At 45.5% G+C, this 18730-nt stretch overlaps 1 protein-coding gene across 1 annotated transcript in view; it reads left to right on the forward strand.

The window, feature by feature from the left end:
• PLXNA1 (plexin A1) overlaps window positions 1-18452 on the forward strand; it is a 283818-nt gene extending 265366 nt beyond the window's left edge. Inside the window, 7 exon segments of the mRNA XM_033141063.1 lie at window positions 1061-1164; window positions 2435-2531; window positions 3823-4013; window positions 7035-7204; window positions 9076-9288; window positions 12789-12939; window positions 17738-18452. Coding sequence (XP_032996954.1) covers window positions 1061-1164; window positions 2435-2531; window positions 3823-4013; window positions 7035-7204; window positions 9076-9288; window positions 12789-12939; window positions 17738-17833 — 1022 coding nt within the window. The 3' untranslated portion in view covers window positions 17834-18452.
• The last annotated feature ends 278 nt before the right edge of the window (window positions 18453-18730 follow it).

Raw genomic sequence — 18730 nt, forward strand, 5'->3', positions numbered from 1 at the left:
CAGCTTGCATTGACTTTGTCATATACAAAAGTCTCTAGTCCATGAAAGTGTATGCTACCAAAATAAAATCTATTAGTCTTTCAGGTGTCATCTGCTGCCAACCACTTTCCTCCCCACAGCCTTTTCCCAACTGCCACTTTCCCCAAAGCTGGGCTCTGATACAAAAAGAGAGTCCATCAACTGCCTTACAGGAAAGGCTGCATGAAGGTAAGTGGTTGGCAGGTGACTTAGCACCCCAGACCTGCTTGCATACATTTTAGCTTAGAAATCAGGCCTTTAAAACACACATTCTTTAGGCTTGATTGGGCCTGTCCTGGGTTTACCCTAATGAGTCTGCCATTGTCCAATGTAGTTTGAAACTTAGATGCCCTTCAATTTGCAAGCGAGATCGTCCTTCAATCTCCTGTGGGAGAAAATGTTCTTCATGTGTATTTGCTGGTCCTAGCACAACACCAGATGCTTCACCATGGAATGTAAGAAGGAGCAAGTCTCAGCGCTGCATTCTGTACTTTAGTCTTCTAAATTCTGCATTTGTAAAGATCCCACACATAACATGCTGAAATTTAAGAAGAGCTATACATTTTCTCATTGACGCTTGTTGTGAATAACCTGAAAAGATTGTTTGACCCAAAGTTTGGAAGCCAGTGTTTTCATTGGCTGAGACAGTAGTGCTCAGTCGGCATTGAAAATTTGAGATTCCCAATAAGGGAAAATAAAAGGAACACGGGTGAGCTGCAGATATTTCTGTTGCTTGGAGATTCACTGAATGGGGTCGAGCAATAGGATGGTGCTGCTCAAGAACAGTGATATCCCATTTATGCAAATGGAGTACAGATAGGAGAAAACGGGTCAGTTATGCTCCATCCAAATGTTTGGCCAGCCTCATCAGCATAGCTGTTGGCAGCGCACAAGACAGCCAAGGGTTTAAAGTGGGGTGTGGCTTTTAAAAACTGTTTGTGCCACGCCTCACTCACATGCTCTCCATGCCTTTCGTTCTGTGATCTGTCCAAAGTGAGCACGATCCCCAGTGACCCCATGCCCTTCTCTTCCATCGGTGCAGAGTGGCGGCAGGGCAGGATGGCTCGGATAATACTGCAAGATGAAGATGTCACAACAAAGATCGACAATGACTGGAAAAGGCTCAACACTCTTGCCCATTACCAGGTGTGGTGGTCCACTGGCTTTAGCCATAGAGGTGTGGCACAAGAAACTGTGTGGCACATCTAATTGCAGGGTTCACTCAACTTTAGATGCTTCATGTGTACAGTGTGAGAGAAGGGCACTGCAGACAACCTCTGCATCTGATACAAGAGAAATGCATGATACACCCTGACTGTAATCCGGATATTGTGCAATGTAGATTAATGATCAGTTAACACACTTCATAAGTGACAAACAGGACAGTTCCTGAGTGTACTGCCAAACAATTAATCTAGAGTGGTCTTTTAGTATGTACCCTGATGCACCCTTTTGGACATCTAAGGGGGCTGGCTCAGCCTTTCAGAAGGGATCCAGTTGGAAATGACATGGGTTGTGGGCCAGTGGGACCACTTGCTGCTTGCCTTTGCAGCTGCCCATGGATAGTAGGCCACCTGGTCACTTGCCAGCTTTCTGCATTCACAGTCAGCCTCGCTAGGGCAAGGGACTGTCAGGTTTCCATCCTCTACACACCTGAGTATCACCTAGCCCAACATGGCTTCCACCCAGAAAGGATTAGGCAGGGGCAGGTAACCCTTTACAGCCCAAGGGCCACAATCCCTTCTGGACACCTTTGAGGGTCACATGCCCTCAAGGGGAGGGGCAGAGGCAGAAGTGGGTGGGGCAATGAATGGACATTTATCTTTGTACAGCAGGCTAGTTTCTACACACCCACACCCACACCCACACCTCTATCCTCTATACAGTTATGCAAAAACACATAAGGAAGGGTGCACAGCAGAGTCAGTGAGGGGCCGGCCTAGGCAGAGTTCTGAGAGCCAGACTTCTGGAGGGCCATATTTGACCTTTAGGCCTCAGGTTCCCAACTCCTGAATTGAGGGGTAGTGTACATGTGTGGGGGTATTTCCTCAAAGTGGGGCAATTATTAGGACAATACCTAGCTAAATGTTTTAGAATGTGAGGAAGATACATGAAAAAAGAGAAAATGTTAAAAAATGTGGGAAGTTAGAATTTCCCTCAGAGCAAGTTAGGCTGAGGAGAGGATAGAATGGGGATGTTGACCTGCAAGTGTAATCATACTACCTCAGCTTCCATCTTTTCCCTAAGGCATGATGGTCCATTGGTCCATTGTATCAAACTGCCTTTGGGAACCCACAGAATAGGCAATTGCAATTTCAGCTTGTCTTAGTATGCGGAGCTATTGGGATGAGAGATGCATGATATGTGGATCTGAAAAGTCCATTCAATCTTTGTTTTGGTAATATTCTTGCTATAGGTGACAGATGGTTCCTCTGTGGCTCTGGTGCCCAAGCAGAATTCAGCTTACAACATTTCCAACTCCTCCACCTTCACCAAATCACTCAGCAGATATGGTAAGTGAGAAAACAGCCGTCACTGCTTGCTGTCTGGAATTCAGGAACAGTCTGGAGATTAGGAATCAGTCTTCCTGAAGCAAAGGCAGAGCCAAAGCTGCTTTTTCTTAACCCCTTTCCAGTGTCTCATGCATCAGTTGTGGAAGGGAAAATCACCCAAGCCCACCTCAGTGCTACTTATAGCAAACCTGCCAATGTTGCCACTTCAGGAATTATTCTTCTGATTCTGTCTCATCCCTCTACCTGTTGACTCGTCGTATCCTGTGTTCTTCTGCGAAACTTGCATTTTTCGTCAGGGTCTCTTAGTTAAAGTCCCTGGCAGGAATAAAGTTCCATGTTAGTTGATGAGGACAAGTAAGGTATCTATTGTGACACACCCTTAAGATTAGCACTTTGTTACGGAAAGGGTGTGGTGGGGGGGAGAACTACAGCTCTTTAACATTTGTTTAAGAAGTGTTTTGATTTGAGCAGAACTTCCTGTGCACAGCATTGGATACAACCCAGTGTGTTTGAAGAAAGAGTTTCCTTTCATCTTCCCCCTTTAAAGTGCAAAAGTAGCCAGTTAAAACTAGCAGAGCAGAAAAAGATGTCTGTCTGTCTGACCATATTTATAGCCTGCCGTTCCTCCTCAGAGATCTCAGGGGTCCTTCAGAAGTATCTTATATGAATGGCACACCAGGCTGATGTATCATGTATTTGATAGAACATGTATTTGGGCAGATTAGGACTGGAGAGAACCCTGCCAGCAACATGAGCCGGCCTTAGGTTTCAGCAGCTTTCGCTCACTGCTTGCAGTTCCCCTGGCATTAAAAAAGAAAGAAAGAAAGAGGAAGTCCAATGATTTCTTGGTTAATAGAGCCACCCAGACTATGAACTTTTTTTGCCTGGTTCTAAAGCAGGGGTTGGCTTGCCTGGGCTGGTTCACTCCGTGGGCCGGATTGCGCATGTGCTCGCCATTTTCTGCATCTGCACAGAGGCGATTTCCAGTGCCACGGAAGAAGTGTCTGCGTCGCGCTGCGCCGCTTTAGCGCAGCACTCAGGGACTTGCCAAGCGGGCTGCTCAGTTCAGGGGTGGCTCATGGGCCGGTTAAACTACCCCCATGGGCCGCTTGTGGTCCATGGGCCTTAGGTTGCTTACCCCTGTTCTAAAGGGTAGCCCAACACGAATCATATACTCTTGGTGGTGTGATAGGCCTTGCTGCAAACTAAGTGAGGTGGAGGGAGGACAGCTGAGGCTGGAAGGCAGTGAAGGAGGGAGAGGTGGTTCCCATTGCATGTGGTTTCCTCACAGAGAGTATGCTCCGGACAGCCAGCAGCCCTGACAGCCTCCGTTCCCGGACTCCCATGATCACTCCTGACCTGGAAAGCGGCACCAAGCTTTGGCACCTGGTGAAGAATCACGATCACATGGACCAGCGAGAAGGTGATCGCGGCAGCAAGATGGTCTCAGAAATCTACTTGACCCGCCTGCTAGCCACCAAGGTAAATCAGAAGGAAGGAAGGCTCTACCTAGATGCGTTCTAAAGTTTGAGTAGATGTACAGACTGCCAAGTCACACACAGAATCTGGTGGGTCTTTCATCCTGCCATGCTGTCAAGTTTCTGCCCTCTTCAGTCTTGCTGTTATAAATCAGCAGGGAGTATATGGAGACAACTTATTATCCCATTTGCGATGCTTTCTGACCTCTCATCTGCTTAACACCAAACACTTCAGGGTTTGGAGTTCTCACTGCTGGAGTTGCATCGCAAGAGATTCTAATGACTACTCATAATAGCGTTGCAGCAGCAATTGAAATCCAAGGTTCATTAGAGACACTTATCCCCTTCCCACTGCATCCATTATCAGCCTCTGGGCCCATTATCATGAGATGGGTGATAGCCAATGCTTACTCTAGATGCCTTGCTGCCCCAGAGTGATCTGCTCCCTGCACATGTTAACGCCATATGCAACGCTTTGCAAGAAGGATGATGCACATTCCTTGCCCAGCCAACTCATATATACCTAGCTCTAATAAAACCAACAAGCCAGCAAAACCAAACCAAACCACACTTATGCACACCCAAAAATCAGAGGATAAGAGCAGAAGTTCCCTACGTTGGCCTCAGCACTAGCTCTTGGGCTTCTGTGATAGCTCTGCTGCTGTTGTCTTAGAATTTCTGTCTCTGCTTACCTGCTCCATTCCTAGAATTCCTTACACAACTTCTCAACTCAAGGATTAAGCAAAAAGATAGGAAAAAATTGTGTTTTGGCTTGAGTGACAGATGATCAGGCAATGAGACAGACAGGCCAGTTTCAGTCTTCAAGGTACTCCCTCCAGCCCAGCCTGGTGTCATGCTTTAAATACAAAGATGGGATTTTAAAATCCCTTTCTTTATTTTTCCGGGCCACCGGTAATCCTAATCAGCTCACTTGGCCTGGTGATAGGCATGGGCCCAGGTTCTTCTTTCTTCATTCTTTTAAATGCTTCACCTACCCACGGAGCATTTCTGGCCCGAGTTACATTTGGCAGAAAGGAAAAACCCCAAACACCCAGCTGCAAAGACTAGTTTTGCATCCTAGCTGTTGACGAAGCAAAACTGAATCCCAGCCTCCGGTTGCTGCAATCACTGATTTCCCCTGTGCTCATTGTTCATATGCTTGATAGACGCCCTCATTTTATCAGCACTCTGCATCAGCAAAAGCCGAGGCAAGGGAGCTTTAAAAGTCCAATGGCTACTCACACTGTGTAATTGCTGCCCTGGTTTCTGATGTAAATCAAATGGTCAATAATATAAGATTTGTACAAAAGCAAACAAAAATAATATTGTTGAGTTCTGAGAACTGGAGAAAGCCACATTAATTGCTGGAGCTGGCACGCAAATGGCACTGCCAAATCTCTCTCTCTCTCCCTCTCCCCTACTTTACTCCCAGACCAAATAATAAATTGTAATAATCTACCATAGCTATTTATTTTCTCACTGGAGGTTGGCTGCTGTGTTACTGCTCATCCTGAATCAAAAACATTCCTCCAAGAGCAGGTGGGGAACAGGCTAATTCTTGTAATTTTCAGAGGAATGTGAAGGAATATTTTGGGTGGGCACAAAATTTGCCAGAGTTCTCAATGCCGTAGCAAGCCGCCAGCTACCACATTTCTTTTTCCAAAATGCCCCCAATGCAAAGTGCATTCTGGAATAAAAATTAATAGTGGTGTCTACTACAGACCCCCTTGACAATCATCATTAGGATGGATTAGGTGGGTTGTCAGGTGGCTTAGCATATGTGCCATCTAGCTTCAAACAGCCAAAGAAAAGAAAAGAAAATATGATTATGGGCGTGCTTTTCATGAAGCTTCTCATGGATTTCTATCATAGTCTTATGTGAAAAACTTTAGCTCAGCACTAATCACTGCTGCTTAACTCTGCAATTTCAACACAGTCCTGGGAGGTTCAGATACAGTGGAAGCTTGGTTCTCGAACTTAATCCATTCCAGGAGTCCATTCGACTCCGGAAACCGTTCAAAAACCAAGGCGCAGCTTCTGATTGGCTGTAGGAGCTTCCTGCACTCAAGTGGAAGCGGCGTCGGAAGTTTGGCTTCCGAAAAGCTTTCGGAAACTGGAACACTTACTTCTGGGTTTTTGGCGTTCGGGAGCCTATTTCATAGAATCATAGAATCATAGAGTTGGAAGAGACCATAAGGGCCATCCAGTCCAACCCCCTGCCAAGCAGGAAGGGGGTTGGACTGGATGGCCCTTGTGGTCTCCTTCAACTCTATTTGTTCATCAATAAGCCGTTTGAGAACCAAGGTACCACCTTAGCTTCATGTATTGAATGTATTTCATACATCAGTAGCTATGTGTTTTATCTATCCTTGTAAGAACTTACAACCTTCAGCAAGCAAAGTATAGCATTCCACTGAACATGAATGAACTTGTGGCTAACACACAGTGACCTAGAACTCTCAAAAGATCAGGGTTATAACCAAATTCCATTCTCTGCCTATAAAATAGCATCTTACCATCAGAAGGGGATTTTTAAATTCAAGATTCATAAGTGACTGACACCGCAAACAAGCGCCCCCTAATGGATGGATACCAAGAGGGTATCGTCTGGTGCCCCCGTGGGAAGATGGTTGCACTCTGTGACAGTCTGCTATGGCCAAGCCTACTTCTGAATTGCAGATGAAACACACAATTGCAGATGGCAGAGTGCTTAGATTCCTTGCGTTTTACTATGTAAAACAGCCTTACTTAATTTGTAAAACAGTCTTACTAGTAGAGTAAGCCCAAGAGCAGGTGTCACCTCATCTGCTTTGTCTATGGATGTTGTCAAGAGATTAGATCACTTCTGTAACACAGCCTGGGATGCCCTGCAAAATCCAACAAAACCCTGTACATTTCTGTGGCTTTCACTGGCAATGCCAGTGTCATTTCAGGGCATTACTTCTTTTTATAATCTCAATGGGATCTTTATGCTTTCCAAGCAGACTATGCCTTCATTCCATTGCCACCATTTTTCTACATCCAGGGAACCTTGCAGAAGTTTGTTGACGACCTCTTTGAGACCATATTCAGCACCGCCCACCGAGGGAGTGCCTTGCCTCTCGCCATCAAATACATGTTTGATTTTCTGGACGAACAAGCTGATAAGCACCAGATCAATGACTACGATGTCAGGCACACTTGGAAGAGTAATTGGTAAGTAGGGCCCACAACTCAGTTGTAGAACACAAGCTATGCATGCAGAAGGGAGTCTCCAGGTGGGGTGGTCTGCAACCCTGGAGAGCTCCTGCCACTCAGTGTAGAATCAGATACTATATGCAACTCTGGGCCTGCCTAATTCAGCCCTGCCCACCTTGTGGCCCTGTCCATCACTGGCATGTTGCCTTTGGGGGAGTGGGCAACAAGGAAATGTGGCCTTTGGGATTGAAAGGATTCCCAACCTTGGTGTAGAGAATGCTGAGCTAGGAAACCTCACAGGAACTCTTAGTTTGCCCCAGTTTTTCTCAGATAAGGGGTCAAGTGGTAGAAATCGCTTTAGTCGTGTGGGAAACGCAAGTTCCCAAAGGTGGAAAATGAATGTACTTAAATTCCACTTTTTTCCTAGGGTAGGTGAAGCCTCCAATATGCAATCAAACAGTTTGTGCTAGATCACTTTCTGCTGGCCCATCAGAGCCAGTGCAAGGGAGTTGGGCACACTGCCCTGGATCAGTGCAAATTGAATGTAAGCTTATATAACCATCATAACTAATTATGATGGTGAGGTTTGCTCCAATCTTTAGCTAAGAATACGGTAGGAAAGTTAGCACCAGCAGCATGCATCGCACTAGAGAGCCAAATTTCGTCTTCCTATCCCATTTATACTAGAGCACAGGGGGATTTGGGTGCTCAGCGAGTGGTGAGATGCGATAAAGTCCTCGGCTACATGCAAGGTTTCATGTCTCCCCACTGTGTTCTTCCCTTCTGCCGATTTCATCTCTCAGATCCTCTTAACCATTTCTGGGGACAAGAACATACACTCTCATCTCTGGCATTTGTTAAATGGAAGTCCAAATTGCTTTTGTATAGTTCAGTAACTGTCAGTAATTAGCTGGGCTGAAAAAGAAACATTTTTAAATGGCGATATGAGAGCATGGAAACACTTGGAACTGATTTATCACTATGCTTTCTGTAATAAAGGAAGAGTCGGTGTGTTGGGAGGGGAAAGAAGGGAGAGAGGGAAGAATCCCAATGATGCCTTGTTTCCAATTCAACAGAGTCCAGGAAGGCAGGCCCCTGCATACTAATGGCCATGCTTACTTATTCCAGGGTGATAATTCAATGTGCAGAGTTCATTTCTTGAGATCATTTCCTGAAATTAAAATGTGCATGTGTGCCCAGCACTCACATGATAAGAATACTATGGAGCCAAGCATTTGGCGTTTGAGTCAAATGTATTCATAGGAACCAGTGCCTGAGGTGGTATACCTGTGTGCCTGGGCTATACCACTTCAGACTGCAGCTGAGGGTCCAGATCATGGAATACTCCTCCATGCAAACACAAAAATCATTCCACATAGAAAATGAGATGCCAGGGAGAATGAATTTGGATTAGCCTTCTCCCTTACATGGTAGGTTTCTATGTGTGGGAATCTCTCCTAGCTAGAACTAGGCTCAGAAGCTGTGAGGAATTTGGAGAGGGGGTATCCCCAGAAATCTCAGTGTGTAGGCAGGGGTCTGAAACTTGGTTCTCTCTCAGAGAGAGATTGCTTGAGCTTCCCCAGCAGCTGTGAATTTCAGGGGAAAGGAAATAGGAGTCACTCAGCTGTACAGCATGGATTTTGAAGACCCAGTCAAGAGAAACATAAATTCTGGGTTGGGATGGGTCTGGAGCAAGTGGCAGAAAGGGACAGAAGAGCTAGCAAACCACATTTCCAAATCACCACCATCTATGGAGATTCAGGGAGAATATTTGCCCTGTTTTCTGGGATTCTGACTAGCCAAAGGTTATTGCCAGCCAGGGTCCTGTTTTTAGTTACCAAATAATGTGTTTCCCCAGCCTGACTTCCCTCCTTTCTTTTCCTTTGCAGTCTACCTCTGCGCTTTTGGGTGAATGTGATTAAGAACCCCCAGTTTGTGTTTGACATTCACAAGAACAGTATTACTGATGCCTGCCTATCAGTGGTGGCTCAGACATTCATGGACTCCTGCTCAACTTCTGAGCACAAGCTAGGGAAAGACTCTCCCTCCAATAAACTACTGTACGCCAAGGACATCCCCAACTATAAGAGCTGGGTAGAAAGGTGAGTGGCTTCGACACTGGGGAGGTGGCCTTGCAAGATGCAGCTGTGTAAGAAGAGTTGCTTTTGTAATGTGTGCTCTGAATGGCTGGAGAGCCTGGCAAACCTGAGCATACCTGTGTATGAAAGCCCCTCCCAGGACTGGAGGGTGAAGAAATCTCCCTAGCCAATTGGAAAAGACAGGTTGGTTGGTTTTTCAAAGCGAGGACAATTGCTCTCAGTCCCCAATGACTAATAAATAAAGCACAGGGGGGGGGGAGGAATGGGGGAATAATGGAGGGAGCCGTTCATAATGAAACTGCTGCCAGTGTGATTTGCAGGGAAAGGAGCAGAGCAAAATCTCTAGCCAAAGGAGCTTGCAATCTTAATAATTATTATTTTTTAAGTGCAGGCATGTCATATTGGGTAGATGAAGGCAGGTTTTGCGGTTCAGAGACTTTACCAAGAAGGTTCTGGTTCACTTTTCCAGGCATGTTTGTCTTGTTAACAAATTATTTCCCCCACCCCACAAAAAGTTTTCCTACTGAAAATGAGTTACACAAGAAGAAAGAGCGGAATTCATTGGAGGTAGCTCAATTCTGTGAAAGACCTGTCTGTTGCTACCATCACCACCATATTGATATACCAAGCAAAACCATGGCATTTTTCCACCCCAGCTGACAAAGAGGGAGGAAATTGTCAGAGGAACATGCTGTGAAAATGGGGTTGAAGCCTTGGTTCTTCCCACCAGGCTGTTTGCAGCATGAGAAGCAGTTTCCTTGAGCTCATAGGCCCCCATGGAAAATGTGTAAGAAATGAATGGGACAATGTTAAGTATGTTTGCTCGAAGAATCTCCTTCCTCCTTTTTTGCTGGATGCTGCACTTCACTTAATTTTTTTTTAAAAAGTTCTAGCAGCATTTTAATTTCCCCAGACATGTCTAGATTTCAGGATTTGGGGTGGTAATGTGGAGTTGTCAATTTGTTTATAAGTTTCCTGGGGACCTGAGGAGTGTAGCGAAGATGTCTTAGCTTACGAAAGATGAAAAGGAAGCTGCAAGGAAGGGCCCAGCACAATCAGAAGTCTTCTACTTGAAGCACTGAAGCCCACGGCCACTTTGAGAAGATGAGGGGTGTCTCCAGATGTCTGCCTCCTTTGCGCTCCAAATGTATCTGTGGTTTTGGGTAGGAAAGTGCCCTTGTAAGCATCTTACCATCATTCCATGGCAGAGATTGTGGCCAAAGGATAGGGGAGGCCTTTGATCTCCACCTCCCAGAGGCAATATGTTGCCATTTGCTCCCGACCAGATTGCTCCACTTTTCTTGGTTTCTTGAGGACGCAACGATGTTCTTCAATTATCCCAGCTGCGCCACAGCTTTTAATTCAAACTGTATTAATGCTTCATATTTCTGATTGAGAAAGGCAAAGGACATTGCATTCAGAATTATTTCTGCTTATTCATACTACTGTGTGACAAATACATAGACAGAAACTTTTGACTGCCATCATGCACAGTGGTCCCCTTTCTCTTCTGTGCCTCTATATCAAAGTGAGAGCAGTTGGGTCAAATTTCCAATAAATATAATACAAAATATTTTTAAAGGTACATACTCCAAAAAAAATCCCCCCTCCACTGCTCACCTGCTGCATAGAGCCCACCTCAGAGAAGTGCCCATCACAGGTGTGCTGTTCAACTTCTGTCTGCACCAACAGAGCAAAGCCCAACAGAGTTTTTTTGGAATTGCATAGAGCCCTCCATAGCAAGCAGCTGCTTCACTTCCAGCTGTTACTGCCAAGAACTGCATCAACAAATATCCCTCCCCACAGTTTATATCCATGTTGCCTCTGTTCCCAAGGGTATATGCACCAAGCATAGATGATTATGTATATCTTGGGGGGGGGGGGGAGTGGAGGACAATATCTGGTTGATGGGCTGGATCCTGAGCTCCCCTATCCCCCACAGGCCATTTTGACAGATGGGTAAGGGTGTCATCCTGTCAGTTACCCGACATCACCATGACATCAGCTGACTGTACGTCAGAGGAAAGAGCCGGGCGTGCAGTCTAAGTGTGCTGCTGATTCCTTTCCCCCTTCTCAGCCCAGCTTGATCTGAAGCGAAGCGGCAAAGGAAGATTCCTGCCAAAAGCAATGATTGGCTGCACTGCAGAGTAGTGCAACTGATCCCTGGAGGACTTGCTGTTGCCGCTGATAAGTGCTGACAGCAAACCTTACTTGCCAAGGAACATTCAGGAGCACACTTCACGGTTCCTGGTTGTTCCTTTGCAGCCGTGTCAGGTGTGTGGGAGGTGGCTATGGTTTGAGGGAAATAGTCTTGCGGGCCACATTAGGACTCCCGCTTGGCCTAACTTGATTCCCCTCAACTGATGAAAAATTTCATTTTGTATTGTGTCCTCCTTCCATGGATTCAGGACAGCGTGAATGGTTCTTCCTTCCCCTACCTTTTTAAACTTCAAAACAGTCCTGTGAAACACTAATCCACCCACACATTGAGATTGTCAGTGGAGAGACTTCTGACTTGCCCACCTCTGAGAGCACTCGTGTTGGCAGGCTCAAGGGAAAGGGCCTTTTTTGTGGTAGCATCACCATACCTGCAGCGCATAGCTGGCAGGTGTCCATTGTTACAGGTGTTTAAAGAAAGCCTTAAAGACCTCTTTGTTCTCAGTAGCTTTTGCTTGTGTTGTTTGCTATAGCTGTTTCATAGTATTCCTGATGGTTCTGGATTGCACTTGGTATTGGATTTAGCTGGAGAGGTGTTCTTTTTCATTCCTGCTGATTTTTAATATTGTAATTGCATTGCATTTTAACTTGCATGTTCCATTGAGTGGACCTTAAAAGGTGCTGTACAAGCCAGGGCTGAATAACTGAAACCTGGTCTTTCTGGTCCTAATCTAGAAGTCTGTCCATTACACCACACTAGTTCTCACTAAGGTATCACTGTGCTGTTTTATGTTCTCTATCATTGTGCTCTATTATGCTGTTGTAGTGGCATTGGCAATGGCTTGTCTGTGGACAGCCTTGTGTGTTTTTCCCAGGTGTCTGCTGTTGACTGAATATTCACTCTATCACTGTCTTTGATGCTTACAAGGTCTGGGCATTCCTCTGATCCCTCCAGATACCCATTTTACATGCTCCTAACACTTCCTATTTTGCCACAAACTCAACTGATCACCATGAACTTCTCAACTAACCAACCTATTGTGGTTGAAGTTACACAAAGTTTTTCTCGAGCCCCATTTTGGGCAAAAGATTCCTGCATTGCAGGGGGTTGGACTAGATGACCCTCATGTTCTCTTCCAGCTCTACAATTCTGAGATTCTACGAGTCATTTAGCACAGGAGTAGAAAACTATTTATTTGCTTCGCATAGTACTATATTCAGTTGCTTCAGTTTAATACTTTGCTTTGTTACAACAAGTCACTTGTTCTCCTTCTGGGTGTTCCTAGATTTGTCTTCAGAAAAGGTTTTTCCTTCTGACTTTCTCTCTCTCCTGCTCCCTGCTGTAGATATTATGCAGATATTGCTAAAATGCCAGCAATCAGCGACCAAGACATGAGCGCCTACCTGGCAGAGCAGTCCCGGTTACACCTGAGCCAGTTCAACAGTATGAGCGCGCTGCATGAGATCTACTCATACATCACCAAGTACAAGGATGAGGTAAGGGGAAGCAGTAGGGGAGGATCAGTGGGAGGGAGACGAGTCAATGACCTCATTCCATAATGGCTGGTCTGCCCTGTATATCCACCAACCTCTTCCGAGGCCTCCCTACTCCAAAAGCTGGACTTGCTTATTTATTTTGGAGCTCAGATTTTTTTTGGGGGGGGGGGGAGTTAAAAGCTGACTGGCCGTGGGGTACATGAAAGGGATAACTGTGGCTGGAGTACGGATAAACCTCCACACTCCAGCCCACTCATTTTCCTCCGTTGAAGCCCCTTAACCCCCTGTGTTAGTGCTCCAAGGTGGGAATACTGTGCTTCTCTTGTGGTGTGCAGCTTTGTCCTCAGATGTTCCTGTCGGGATCCAGCAGCCTATTATATACTCATTTTTCCATCTCCCTCCCCCGTTCCTCCCCCCCTCCTCCCATGCAACTGTCCAAACTGCTCAAGGTAAACAAACAAACAGGCCAACTTTAACCTCCATCCCCCCCCCCCCACCACCAGGAAAGAAATAATAATAATACTAAAACAAAAGAGGTAAGCAACACGACAGTGTTAGCGAATATATAGCAGGTAAATTCAAAAGGGGGGGACTAAATCACATAGTGGGAAAGCATATAATTAAATAAATAAACAAATAAAGTAACGAGAGAGAAAATCTTTTGCCATTCAATCACCGACTTAAACTACAGGAACATGCAGAAGTACAGCAGAAGAAAACACTATCTTAGCATGTCACTTTCCAGTTATCCCTATGCTGGGTAGTCTCCAATGGTGTCCTAATTCGCAATCGGGGGGGGGGGGGGTGGTTTGCTAGGAAGTCACTTCAGCCAGGCTCTTAAGTTTTAAGGAGTGGTTAAAAGCCCATCTGCCGTAATTGGTATAAACTCCATAAAGTACTTTTCTGTGAACACATTCTCTGCAATCCTTTATTAAAGCAATAAAATATATAACACTAATAAAAATATATGTAATAGGAACACATGGATTTTATTGCCCGGCTGAATGACAATGAGACCTGGGGGAGTGCGGAAGGGGGGGGGAGGGGAATAGTGGCTTGTGTAAAGCAATAAAAGCCTTTGTACAAGAGTTTGCCAAACTACTCTGGGCAAGGAGGTTCTTCCAAGAGCTGGTGAGTGGTCCCACAGTTTCTTATGGGGGAGAGAGGGAGTTGTCGTGGGAAGGGGCAAAGGTTGCAACACAAAGAGGTGGATCTAACAGACTGCATTAATGAAGAATTAGATAGGGTGCAAGACATTTGGAAAGCAGGTTGAGGCTCAAGTTACTGCAGCTCAGTAGAACAGGCATAAACACCCATATCAGTTGTCTTGTCTGTCTCATGCCATGAAGGTTTAGTTAACAAAGTAGTTGTTTGCACACTAAAGAAATTGACAAAGCATTATTTCTGAGCGACAGCAGATTAGTGCTGGGCAGCTGGACTATATGCTGCCTGTCAGCGAAAACTGAGCAATAATGTAGTTGTGGTTGTTCCTTCATACACAAGATCCACGTGTGGCAACCTGCCTGGTGCAGAAGATACTTACATGTTTCATGAGCAGAGACTTAGGGTTGCTTTGGATATTCTCTACATTTCCATTGCAGAGTTCCTGCCAAGATGGGATGTTGTGCTGGTGTTCTGCCCTCCATCCCAGCTCCCTCTTCTGCAGCCTGCTTTCAGCAGAGGTTGGGTGTCCATCTGTCATGGATGCTTGAGATTCCTGCATTGCAGGGGATTGGACTCGATGCCCCTCAGGGGGTGCCTTCCAACTCAGCAATTCTATGATTCTAAGGGCTTCAAAGCTATGGAGCACATTTGCTGAGGCAGCAAAAGGTGCTTCCTAACAGATCTGCTCAAGGAGGAAACTGGCAGACCCTTTCCAGTTGTCCGCCAACAGGAGAGCTGTGTGTATATTTAATGACACACAGAGTCTCGTTATTGCTTTTTTTCTTTGCATATTAAACTGTAAGCAACTTTTCATTTTACAATACCTTGATTTAAATTTGAAAAGTTGATGTGGCCTCAGGCACTGACCTCCCTGTGGTAAGCCAAGACAGGTCTTTCCTGTATGAGTAGGCACGAGTATCTACTTCTAGGCAAGAAGGATGGTCCCCATACTAGGAAATAGCTAACACTAACAGTGCCTTAGCAGCCTGCACAGTTGCAGGGCTTCTTAGCAAGATCCTAGTCATCTGCCTTAGACCAAACGTCACCAGAAAGCTGGAACCAGAGGTGACCCCACCCCCTCCCCATAGCTGCTCCTAGAGAGACATTTTCATAGCAACTGCCTGCCCTGGGGCTGGTCTCCAGCTCCCAACATTCCCTTTCATTAGTATTACAAATAAGCAAGGCCTTAAAAGCAGAAATCAATAACAAGGCAAGCACTACGTGTTTGGAAAGTGTGATCTTAACGAACTGAATGCAGGGTGAGTTGCCATTCCTTGTCTTTCCCGGTTAACCGCTGCCTGGCATCTGCTGGGTGTGCATCCATAGCCCGCTCTAAAAGCACTGCTTGTGTGTTCACAGCTCCCAGGAACTTCTTTTATTATTTGTAATGGGATTAATAAATAGCAGCTGTTCCCTTTGTTTGTTTTCATTCATTAAACACAATTACATGCAGCCCGATTGCACCCTCTTTGATGTGAAATGGGAGAGAATAATTTTTCCTGTTGTTCAGTGCTATAATATGCTGTCATTGGCACTGAATGAAAATCATAATTAATTTTCATTTGGGTTTTTGCATCTTCCTAATCACGGTGGTCCCAGTTCCTTAAAACAGGTGACAGACATGCATCTCCCTCTCTCTTCTTATGCTCCCTGTAGTTTTCCTCTTTATTGCGCTGCTCCCAGCAGAAGGGCAACACAACAACAGAAGATCAAACAAATACAAAGCAGGTTGCAAATCTTTCAGAATGTAGTGAGTCTTTCTTGAATCAAGAGAGGAAGGGATTCACGAACCATGAATAGAACTCCTGTTCCTAGTCACTCAATAGCTCCGGTACCCTTAATAATTTCATCTCTTTTTTTATTTCTGCCAGATTAACGTGTCATTTGCTTTCAGAGCTTGGGCTCCACCTAGAAATCACTGTGATTGGTGTTTTCTGTGCTTTGGATGGAGTACTGGGGTCCTTCCATATGTGCCAATGCAGGTCTTGGTGTTCCCCATGCAGAATTGCAGCAGGCTCAGTTTTTGTACTGAGGTGGTGGTGGAATCACCTTTCCTATGGGAAGCCGTAGGGTAACAGTAGTTATCCTCCCCTAGGGAAATGAAGTTGAGCTGCTTTACCCTCTTTTCCAACTCTTAGGATTCTTTATGCATTCGCTAACTATGTGGCAAATCACCTTTATAGAATCTGCACTGAGCTTTTAAGTGTTTCATCATCTGCAAGGTCCTGAGCTGCAGCGCTGTGTACACTCCACAGCACGTCCCGCACGTTTTGCGCTGGAGACCTGTAGGGCGCCACAGCTGCTCTTAATCAAAAGGAGCTGATTTCCATATTAAGGAATTACCTGTAGGGCTGGTGATGGACCTTTCCTGCCTCCTAATAGTCAGTCTATTAATTATACAAGAGTTTATTTCCAATTATGCAGCCAATGAAATGGTTAATCAAGTCCCCTTTGATGGATGCTTTGACATTTAATTGGAAAGAGAAATCCACCTTGCACTCACAACAAACTTAGCCACTATAATGGGATTTCTGATGGGTTTGCATTTTAATCCTCTGTTCTTTATCTGGCAGCGCAATTTAAAGGGTGTGGGACAATGATGGGCACCTCTCTCTCTCCTTTTTGTAAGAAATCCCACCCTATCTCAGCCCCTTTCACTAGGTGCTTTCCTGCCAAACCCCTTCCTCCCCCCCCCCGAATCCAAAGCCCTGTTCACAACATCCCTGATTATCTCCCAGTTCATAAAGTCTGAGTGCCTGAAGATGTGGATTTTTTTCAAGATTTCCTGGATTACATCCAAAGAGTGATCTAGTGATTCTCATCTGATTGTGAGAACAGAACTAGAAAGTGGCCTAGGTTTAATTATTCCATAATTAAAGATGTTGATTTCATAAATGTCCCCAGTGTTTCCTTGTCCCCAGATCATGCCATTGTGGGAGAGTTCTCCTATTCTCTGAATAAAGAAGGGCTGAGCAACCTGTGGCCCTCCAGATATTACTGGACTACTACCAGGTTTCTGCAGGGGAAGTATTGGGCCACCTGTCAATATCCCTTGCTCTGGCTGCTGGACATCATGTGTGCAAGGAGTCCTAGCAGATCTGCAAAAGTATTTTTGCAGATCTGCTGCTAGCCAGACTCCATACATGCTTCCTGCAAAATACAGGAAGGATGCTAGATGGGCAATTAAGCATTGCCTTCAATGTGCCCTCTGACTCTTTGTCTCTTTCTCACACACTCACATGGGAGTGGGAGGGAAAAAAACAGCCACTTCAGCTCACTAGCCAAGCTAGACAGCTGTAGCCCTGTTGCAGGGTGATTGGGAATAGTGTGTGGCAGGCTGCAACCCTGGCAAGATGGCAATTGCTCCTCCTTGCTCAGCCACTAGAATGGGACAACATACTTGCTGATGCACTGTTGAGTTGTTGCCACTTTTAGCAGCCTCTCCTAGTTGTGACAGTCAAAGAGAATGGCCGTCCCATATTTCTTCATCCTTAGAAGAGGGGTTTTGGAGTGTTTGCTGGGGAATCTCTCCTGGCTTTTCTTTCTAGACTACCACTGGTGTGAAGCATGTTTCAAATTACTCCAGAGTCTTCCTTTACTGATGATTTCATCTACACATCTTTCCCCTTGCCAGATTTTAGCTGCTTTAGAGAAGGACGAACAGGCCCGAAGGCAACGGCTGCGGAGTAAGTTGGAGCAGGCAATTGACACAATGGCCCTAAGTAGCTGAAAAGGTCGAGATGGTGCTGCAGACTTCCCTAGCAGTGGACTCTTAAGGGAGAGAGAGAGCGGCAAGTGAGTCGTGGCAGCAAGAAAGCAATCAAGGAATACATTGGGGCCTGGCACCAAACAATGCACAGAGTCTGCTGCGTCTCAGAACACTTTACACACAACGAACAGCAAAACTACAACAATGTAAGACCGCCGTTCTCAAAAGCAAACGGAGCCTATCTTAAAGACCTTTTGGAAGGAGCAACGCAGCCAAGAACCTGAAGGACCCCAGGAGATGTGCAAGGAGGGCCAGTGAGACAAATCCCTGCTCAGCTGCCACTGCCTCCCTTCTCCGGCTCCCACCAAGGCCTGCTCCAGATTTGGCGATGGAAGGTTGGGGACTGCACTAACGTCTAGGACAACCTTTTTACATTATGGTTTTTCCCCCCATGGCAGGCGGTTTGGTAGGCTTATAATTCCCTGCCCCTTCTCCCTGTACTTCCTTCCTTTCCCGCCTTGCCTGGACAGCTCCACGCTCCACCTTCTCTTCCATACTCTCTGGCCTTCTTTCTCTAGTGTTAACTGCTATATTTGCACAATTTCCACAAGCTAGGTTTTGTTTTTGTTTTTTTGTTTTTTTAAAAAGATTTAAAATATACAAGTGTGGGGAGGTTCTAAATTTTAAACAAAACATTGCAGGATATTTTTTTTAAATTCTTATTTTAACAAAAAGAAAGGAGCATTGCTTGTTTGGGATAGAAGTAGGGGTGAGGGCGGGTCCAAAAGAAGAGCCCCTCTATCTTTGATTCCTCCTATACTTTGTCCTGTGCCATATTTTATTTTAATAACATTTAGCACAGGCCAAATTGATACTGCTGTTTTGAATGCTGCTTACGCGGGTGCCAAAGGTTTAAGG

The sequence above is a fragment of the Lacerta agilis genome, chromosome 2 (genome assembly GCF_009819535.1).
Source record: "Lacerta agilis isolate rLacAgi1 chromosome 2, rLacAgi1.pri, whole genome shotgun sequence".
NCBI classification, from domain to species: domain Eukaryota; kingdom Metazoa; phylum Chordata; class Lepidosauria; order Squamata; family Lacertidae; genus Lacerta; species Lacerta agilis.